This window comes from Lolium rigidum, chromosome 3, assembly GCF_022539505.1.
Source record: "Lolium rigidum isolate FL_2022 chromosome 3, APGP_CSIRO_Lrig_0.1, whole genome shotgun sequence".
NCBI classification, from domain to species: domain Eukaryota; kingdom Viridiplantae; phylum Streptophyta; class Magnoliopsida; order Poales; family Poaceae; genus Lolium; species Lolium rigidum.
Window position 1 is genome coordinate 40,169,091 of NC_061510.1, and position 9,793 is coordinate 40,178,883.

The 9,793-nt window shown below is 46.2% G+C and overlaps 1 protein-coding gene across 1 annotated transcript; it reads right to left on the reverse strand.

Annotated features, from left to right (window-relative positions):
* Window positions 1–397: 397 nt before the first annotated feature.
* Window positions 398–1,468, reverse strand: LOC124694719 (late embryogenesis abundant protein D-34-like). Its single transcript, XM_047227672.1, has 3 exons — window positions 1,094–1,468; window positions 664–966; window positions 398–568 (listed from the first exon to the last, which is right to left on the reverse strand). The coding sequence occupies exons 1-3, from the start codon at window positions 1,436–1,438 to the stop codon at window positions 398–400; spliced, it is 819 nt and encodes a 272-aa protein (XP_047083628.1). The 5' UTR covers window positions 1,439–1,468.
* Between the last annotated feature and the right edge of the window lie 8,325 nt (window positions 1,469–9,793).

The window sequence follows — 9,793 nt, forward strand, 5'->3', positions numbered from 1 at the left end:
ATGGGCTAGCACAACAACAACAACAAAAAGGCAGAACCAACCAGCTCGAATTTGGCGAAAAAAGATAATCGAACAGCTAATACATCGAGTGAGAGCTTAAAAAAAATCTTGGTTAGCAAAAGGGACTATAGCTAATTCAACGTTGCACGACTTGGTCCGAACGGAGTGATATGCATACATGCTGATAAGACACGTACAGAAGATGTTTACGGCACACTTGTAAACGTACACGGATTTATGACCAGGACCAGAAGTACTTACTGTAACTGAACTCGACTACTAGTCTACTACGAGTACTAAGACGCTAGTCACGCTACTAGTATGAAGGACTCGACACGTACAGACGTACTCGGGAGACACAGCAAACGGGAACGCTAAACGCGCAGGCAGCTCCTCCCTACATACGCGTCCCACTATGGCTGTTGATCCGCGCGGCTGTAGCCATGGACGCGGCCACCCCTCCAGGCCTCGCCGTCCCGTCCTCCTTGTTCCGCGTCTCGGCCATCGCCACCCTCGCCGCATCGTCCACCTCCACCTCCTTGTCGTTAACCAGCAACCTCGTCGCATCCTGCAAAGCACCCCGGCCTGGTAACCATGCATCCGAGCAAACATGTTCGTGAAGGAACAAATACAGTAGCTCTGGTGCGCAGCACGCGTACGTACCGAGAGGACGTCGCCGAGAGTGGTCTTGTCCTCGTCGCTTGCGGCCAGGGCGTTCGAGTCCGCGGCCGACTGCGCCTCCGCGGCTAACCCACCGGGGATATTGGCGTCTAACCCGGTGGCCCTCACTTCCGCCGCCTGGATCGCCGCGGCGTCACTGAGCTCCACCGGCCTGCTTCCCGCCGCATAACCTGCCGCCTCCAGCGCCTCGCCGATCGTTATCTTGGTCGCAGCACCTGCACCGCCGCCACCTCCACCTCCAACAGCGGGAGCATCGTCATTCGGCGCCAGGTACTGACCCACAGCCTAAGTATACACGGCATGCTATTCTTGTTATGCATGTACGCGCAATGGTGCGAGGCGTCCCTGTCTTAACCAAACGCACGCCACAGTACGACATGCATACATGATCTGAATCCGATGAAATCATTACCTGTCCAGCGACGAACTCGGTGACGATGCGTCCGCCGGGGACGCGGGTCTCGGACACGGAGACCCCCTGCTCGGCGGTGGCGTCCGTGGCCTGGTCGTGGGCGACGGCGCCCATGCGCTCGTTCCGCATGGAGGCGGACTGCATCGCGGCGGCCGGCCCGCCCTTCACCGTCTCCCCGAACATGAGGGTCTCCGCCGACTGCATCGTCGCCGCGTCCTGCGGCGCCACGGGTTTCTTGGCGAGGCCGCCTCTCACGGCCGGGAACACGTCGCCGTACCTGATCGCGCCGTCCTCGCCCTGCGCCTGCTCGGATGACGCCGGCCTCCTGGGCTGCCCTTGGCTCATCTTCGAGAGAAAGCGTCTGGTTATCTGCCTCGTTGCTCTGAGCTTGTGTAATTAAGGTGGCGACTAGGTGAGTGCAGCTAGCTGAATGTTGGAATTGAGACGGTGTTTGTGGATATCTATGGTGCTTATGTACATGGCGGGCAGGCCAGCTCGTGCGGTGAGCCGTTGGCACGTCTGGGACAATGTGGAGGCGCATCGTGGCTCCAGGTGCAGGACAGGCCAGGTGCTGCGGCAGGGGCCGCCAGTGTCAGCGGCTAGACGGCAGCGTGGAGTGGCGCCGCCTACGTGCTCGGCAATGTGGTGGCGCTTGTTCGTTTCCTCCTCTGTTCCGTTGTTTGCGACGTGGTACATGTACGGAACACATGCACCAAAAATGGCGATTTTCCTTAAAATGCCGTCAATCGGCCGCTGGGCTGCCGATAGGGCCGTCGGCCGGCGGCGTGGCAGGTGGCATCGTCAGTGCACCGATCGGCCTGCACCCAGCCAACCAGGCCCTGCAACAACCGAAAACTCTCAAGTGAGCGCGAGCTAGGGTGCTCCTTTTATCTACTTCCAATCAAGCCATATGTTCCCTTAATTGATGTCATAACTCATTTCATAACCGGTTGAACAATTTTTAGAATCGCCAAATTTAAAAAGAGTAAAAAGTTTTAAAGTTTTTTTGCTGCAAAATACAAAAAAAAAATTATGTGGCGCACCAAGTGCCCATGCGCTACAGAATTAACGTCCAAAATTTGAATTTTCTACCGCCCTCCTCCATTTCTTCTCACTACTCCTCCACTTCTCCTCACTTCTACTCACTTCTCCTACTTGGATGCAAACTTCTCCTCCACTTCTCCTCCTCCTCCACCACCACCACCTCCTCCGGCCGGCCTCCTCCTCCTACTCCGGCGACCTCCTCCTTCGGCTGGCCTCCTCCTCCTCCTACTCCGGCGAACTCCTCCTCCGGCCGGCCTCCTCCTCCTCCTCCTACTCCGGCGACGACCACCTTCTACTCCTCCTCCGGCGACCACCACCTCCTCCTCCTCCTCCCCACCACCTCCTCTTCCTCCACCACCTCCTCCACCACCACCACCTCCACCACCTCCACCACCACCACCTCCACCACCTCCTCCACCACCTCCTCCTCCGGCCGTCTGATACGTCTCCGACGTATCGATAATTTCTTATGTTCCATGCCACATTATTGATGATATCTACATGTTTTATACATACTTTATGTCATATTTATGCGTTTTCCAGAACTAACCTACTAACGAGATGCCGAAGTGCCAGTTCCTGTTTTCTGCTGTTTTTGGTTTCAGAAATCCTAGTAAGGAAATATTCTCGGAATTGGACGAAATCAACGCCCAGGGTCCTATTTTTCCACGAAGCTTCCAGAAGTCCGAAGGGGAAACGAAGTGGGGCCACGAGGTGGGGACACAGTAGGGCGGCGCGGCCCAAGCCCTGGCCGCGCCGGCCTAGTGTGTGGGCCCACCAGGCCCCCTCCGAGGCTGCCCTTTCGCCTACTTAAAGCCTCCGTCGCGAAAACCCTATGACGTTCGACGAAACCAGAGAAAACCTTCCAGAGCCGCCGCCATCGCGAAGCCAAGATCTGGGGGACAGGAGTCTCTGTTCCGGCACGCCGCCGGGACGGGGAAGTGCCCCCGGAAGGCTCCTCCATCGACATCACCGCCATCTTCATCAACGCTGCTGTCTCCCATGAGGAGGGAGTAGTTCTCCATCGAGGCTCGGGGCTGTACCGGTAGCTATGTGGTTAATCTCTCTCCTATGTACTTCAATACAATAATCTCATGAGCTGCCTTACATGATTGAGATTCATATGATGATGCTTGTAATCTAGATGTCATTATGCTAGTCAAGTGGGTTTTACTTATGTGATCTCCGGAGACTCCTTGTCCCACGTGTGTAAAGGTGACAGTGTGTGCACCGTGTGGGTCTCTTAGGCTATATTTCACAGAATACTTATTCACTGTTATGAATGGCATAGCGAAGCGCTTATTTATATCTCTTTATAATTGCAATGTGTTTTGTATCACAATTTATCTGTGTGCTACTCTAGTGATGTTATTAAAGTAGTTTATTCCTCCTGCACGGTGTAATGGTGACGAGTGTGTGCATCGTGTAGTACTTGGCGTAGGCTATGATTGTGATCTCTTGTAGATTATGAAGTTAACTATTGCTATGATGGTATTGATGTGATCTATGCCTCCTTTCGTAGCGTGAAGGTGACGAGTGTGCATGCTATGTTAGTACTTGGTTTAGTTGTGTTGATCTGTCATGCACTCTAAGGTTATTTAAACATGAATATCGAATATTGTGGAGGTTGTTAACTCCGGCATTGAGGGTTCGTGTAATCCTACACAGTTAGTGGTGTTCATCATCCAACAAGAGAGTGTAGAGTCTAGCATCTATTTATTTATTCTGTTATGTGATCAATGTTGAGAGTGTCCACTAGCGAAAGTATGATCCCTAGGCCGTGTTCCTAAATATCGCTATCGTCGCTTGTTTCTCGTTTTACTGCATCTGTACTTCCTGCAATATTACCACCATCAACCACACGCCATCAAGCATTTTTTACGGCGTCGTTAATACTGCTCATACTTATTCATACCACATGTATTTCACTATCTCTTCGCCGAACTAGTGCACCTATTAGGTGTGTTGGGGACACAAGAGACTTCTTGCTTTGTGGTTGCAGGGTTGCATGAGAGGGATATCTTTGACCTCTTCCTCCACGAGTTCGATAAACCTTGGGTGATCCACTTAAGGGAAACTTGCTGCTGTTCTACAAACCTCTGCTCTTGGAGGCCCAACACTGTCTACAAGAATAGAAGCACCCGTAGACATCAAGCACTTTTCTGGCGCCGTTGCCGGGGAACGAAGAGAAGTTACACCACAAAGATTTCCAACTCCCACGGCAACTGCCATCACTTTTCTGGCGCCGTTGCCGGGGAGGAAAGATAAAAGGCACTCATACTCCAGTCCCAGGTAAAGTACTTTTCTGTTGCCATTGTGTGAGTGCTCGAAGCTATTTCCTTTAGATCCTGCAATTGCATCTTTTTGTTTCTTGTTTACACTAGTTTGGCATAATGGACAACAATGAGCTTCTTATTCTATTTCCTGATTTAAGACATGGATGGTTTGATGCGAAAATTAAAAAATCTATGGAATCTTATTTGCATGCTAGTAGTAATATTAGTATGAATGCTTTGAACACCATTGTTGACAATGATATGGAAATTCTAAGCTTGGGGAGGTCGGTTTTGATGAAAATGATCTCTTTAGCCCTCCGGGTATTGAGGAGAAAATTTACTTTGATGATACTTTGCCTCCCATTTATGATGATTATAATGATAGTAGCCTTTTGGTGCCACCTGTTATGGAGGATAAATTTGATTATGATTACAATATGCCTCCTATATTTGATGATAGCTACTTTGTTGAATTTGCTCCCACTATTACTAATAAAATTGATTATGTTTATGTGGAGAGTAATAATTTTATGCATGAGACTCATGATAAGAATGTTTCATTTGATAGTTATATTGTTGAGTTTGCTCATGATGCTACTGGATATTATTATGAGAGAGGAAAATATGGTTGTAGAAGTTTTCATGTTACTAAAACACCTCTCTATATGCTGAAATTTTTGAAGTTACACTTGTTCTATCTTCCTATGCTTGTTACTTTGCTCCTCGTGAACTTGTTTATTTACAAGATTCCTTTTCATAGGAAGCATGTTAGGCTTAAATGTGTTTTGAATTTGCCTCTTGATGCTCTCTTTTGCTTCAAATACTCTCTCTTGCGAGTGCATCATTAAAGCTGCTGAGCCCATCTTAATGGCTATAAAGAAAGAACTTCTTGGGAGATAACCCATGTGTTTATTTTACTACAGTAATTTTGTTTTTTATTTTGAGTCTTGGAAATTGTTTACTACTGTAGCAACCTCTCCTTATCTTAGTTTTGTGCATTGCTGTGCCAAGTAAAGTCTTTGATAGTAAGGTTCATACTAGATTTGGATTACTGCGCAGAAACAGATTTCTTTGCTGTCACAAATTTCGACCTGCCTCTCTGTAGGTAGCTCAGAAAAATATGCCAATTTACGTGCGTGATCCTCAGATATGTACGCAACTTTCATTCAATTTGGGCATTTTCATTTGAGCAAGTCTGGTGCCTCAATAAAATCCATCTTTACGGACTGTTCTGTTTTGACAGATTCTGCCTTTTATTTCGCATTGCCTCTTTTGCTATGGTGGATAAATTTCTTTGTTCCATTAATGTCCAGTAGCTTTATGCAATGTCTATAAGTGTTAAGAATGATTGTGTCACCTCTGAACATGTGAATTTTTAATTATGCACTAACCCTCTAATGAGTTTGTTTCGAGTTTGGTGTGGAGGAAGTTTTCAAGGGTCAAGAGAGGAGGATGATATACTATGATCAAGAAGAGTGAAGAGTCTAAGCTTGGGGATGCCCCCATGGTTCATCCCTGCATATTTCAAGAAGACTCAAGCATCTAAGCTTGGGGATGCCCAAGGCATCCCCTTCTTCATCGACAAATTATCAGGTTTCTTCTCTTGAAACTATATTTTTATTCGGTCACATCTTATGTGCTTTGCTTGGAGCGTCGGTTTGTTTTTGTTTTTGTTTGAATAAATGCTTGTGTGGGAGAGAGACACGCTCCGCTGGTTCATATGAACACATGTGTTCTTAGCTTTTAATGTTCATCGCGACGGTTGAAACTGCTTCGTTAATTGTTATATGGTTGGAAACGGAAAATGCTACATGTAGTAATTCTAAAATGTCTTGGATAATTTGATACTTGGCAATTGTTGTGCTCATGTTTAAGCTCTTTCATCATATACTTTGCACCCATTAATTAAGGAATACATAGAGCTTGCTAAAATTTGGTTTGCATAATTGGTCTCTCTAAGGTCTAGATAATTTCTAGTAAAGAGTTTGAACAACAAGGAAGACGGTGTAGAGTCTTATAATGTTTGCAATATGTCTTTTATGTGAGTTTTGCTGCACCGGTTCATCCTTGTGTTTGTTTCAAATAACCTTGCTAGCCTAAGCCTTGTATCGAGAGGGAATACTTCTCATGCATCCAAAATCCTTGAGCCAACCACTATGCCATTTGTGTCCACCATACCTACCTACTACATGGTATTTCTCCGCCGTTCCAAAGTAAATTGCTTGAGTGCTACCTTTAAATAATTCAAAATTTATCACCTCTGATTTGTGTCAATGTTTTATAGCTCATGAGGAAGTATGTGGTGTTTATCTTTCATTCTTGTTGGGCAACTTTCACCAATGGACTAGTGGCTTCATCCGCTTATCCAATAATTTTGCAAAAAGAGCTGGCAATGGGATTCCCAGTCCCAAATTAATTAACCTAAATAGACACTCCTCCATGGTATGTGATTGTTGGACGGCACCCGAAGGATTCGGTTAGCCATGGCTTGAGAAAGCAAAGGTAGGGAGGAGTGTCATCATAATAAAACTAAAATAAAAAGGCACTCCTTCATGGTATGAGATTGTTGGCGGGCACCCGAGGATTCGGTTAGCCATGGTTTGTGAAAGAAAGGTTGGAAGGAGTGCCACCCAAAAATAAAAATAATTCATGGGAGCCGCTCTTTGAAGGTTTGTCCGGCAAGGGGGTTAGAGTGCCCACTACCATTCGTTGACAACAACAAACACCTCTCAAAATTTTACTTTTATGCTCTCTTTATGTTTTCAAAACCAAAGCTCTAGCACAAATATAGCAATCAATGCTTCCCTCTGCGAAGGGCCATTCTTTTACCTTTTATGTTGAGTCAGTTCACCTACCTCTCTCCACCTCAAGAAGCAAACACTTGTGTGAACTGTGCATTGATTCCTTCATACTTGCATATTGCACTTGTTATATTACTTTACATTGACAATATCCATGAGATATACATGTTATAAGTTGAAAGCAACCGCTGAAACTTAATCTTCCTTTGAGTTGCTTCAATACCTTTACTATGAATTTATTGCTTTATGAGTTAACTCTTATGCAAGACTTATTGATGCTTGTCTTGAAGTACTATTCATGAAAAGTCTTTGCTTTATGATTCAGTTGTTTACTCATGTCATTACCATTGTTTTGATCGCTGCATTCATTACATATGCTTACAATAGTATCATCAAGGTTATGATGGCATGTCACTCCAGAAATTATCTTTGTTATCGTTTACCTGCTCGGGACGAGCGAGAACTAAGCTTGGGGATGCTGATACGTCTCCGACGTATCGATAATTTCTTATGTTCCATGCCACATTATTGATGATATCTACATGTTTTATACATACTTTATGTCATATTTATGCGTTTTCCGGAAGTAACCTACTAACGAGATGCCGAAGTGCCAGTTCCTGTTTTCTGCTGTTTTTGGTTTCAGAAATCCTAGTAAGGAAATATTCTCGGAATTGGACGAAATCAACGCCCAGGGTCCTATTTTTCCACGAAGCTTCCAGAAGTCCGAAGGGGAAACGAAGTGGGGCCACGAGGTGGGGACACAGTAGGGCGGCGCGGCCCAAGCCCTGGCCGCGCCGGCCTAGTGTGTGGGCCCACCAGGCCCCCTCCGAGGCTGCTCTTCCGCCTACTTAAAGCCTCAGTCGCGAAAACCCTATGACGTTCGACGAAACCAGAGAAAACCTTCCAGAGCCGCCGCCATCGCGAAGCCAAGATCTGGGGGATAGGAGTTTCTGTTCCGGCACGCTGCCGGGACGGGGAAGTGCCCCCGGAAGGCTCCTCCATCGACACCACCGCCATCTTCATCAACACTGCTGTCTCCCATGAGGAGGGAGTAGTTCTCCATCGAGGCTCGGGGCTGTACCGGTAGCTATGTGGTTAATCTCTCTCCTATGTACTTCAATACAATAATCTCATGAGCTGCCTTACATGATTGAGATTCATATGATGATGCTTGTAATCTAGATGTCATTATGCTAGTCAAGTGGGTTTTACTTATGTGATCTCCGGAGACTCCTTGTCCCACGTGTGTAAAGGTGACAGTGTGTGCACCGTGTGGGTCTCTTAGGCTATATTTCACAGAATACTTATTCACTGTTATGAATGGCATAGTGAAGTGCTTATTTATATCTCTTTATGATTGCAATGTGTTTTGTATCACAATTTATCTGTGTGCTACTCTAGTGATGTTATTAAAGTAGTTTATTCCTCCTGCACGGTGTAATGGTGACAGTGTGTGCATCGTGTAGTACTTGGCGTAGGCTATGATTGTGATCTCTTATAGATTATGAAGTTAACTATTGCTATGATGGTATTGATGTGATCTATGCCTCCTTTCGTAACGTGAAGGTGACAGTGTGCATGCTATGTTAGTACTTGGTTTAGTTGTGTTGATCTGTCATGCACTCTAAGGTTATTTAAACATGAATATCGAATATTGTGGAGCTTGTTAACTCCGGCATTGAGGGTTCGTGTAATCCTACACAGTTAGTGGTGTTCATCATCCAACAAGAGAGTGTAGAGTCTAGCATCTAATTATTTATTCTGTTATGTGATCAATGTTGAGAGTGTCCACTAGCGAAAGTATGATCCCTAGGCCTTGTTCCTAAATACTGCTATCGCTGCTTGTTTACTGTTTTACTGCATCTGTACTTCCTGCAATATTACCACCATCAACCACACGCCAGCAAGCATTTTTCTGCCGTCGTTACTACTGCTCATACTTATTCATACCACCTGTATTTCACTATCTCTTCGCCGAACTAGTGCACCTATTAGGTGTGTTGGGGACACAAGAGACTTCTTGCTTTGTGGTTGCAGGGTTGCATGAGAGGGATATCTTTGACCTCTTCCTCCCTGAGTTCGATAAACCTTGGGTGATCCACTTAAGGGAAACTTGCTGCTGTTCTACAAACCTCTGCTCTTGGAGGCCCAACACTGTCTACAAGAATAGAAGCACCCGTAGACATCACCGTCCTCCTCCTTCACCCACCCACCCACCCACCTCCGGCTACCTTCCAGCGAAATATCAAAAAAAATCGATGGCCCCAGATCTAGATCTAGATCTAGATCTGGCCGCCATTTTTTTTGAATTTCAAAAAAAAAAAATCTGTGGCGCACCACCGCCGGTGCGCCTCAAAAATAAGACTTTCCGTGGCGCATGGGCAGGTGCGCCACAGAATTCTTATTTTTGTGGCAAGAATTCTGTGGCGCACCGCCCATGCGCCACAGAATCATTTTTTGGTGCGCCACTGATGAGGCTTTTCCTACTAGTGATAGGGGCAATATACCCTTATAGTAATCAACGGAGAAATTGATTTCATGGATATTTCAACACATATGCTCCAACAAATTTGTGA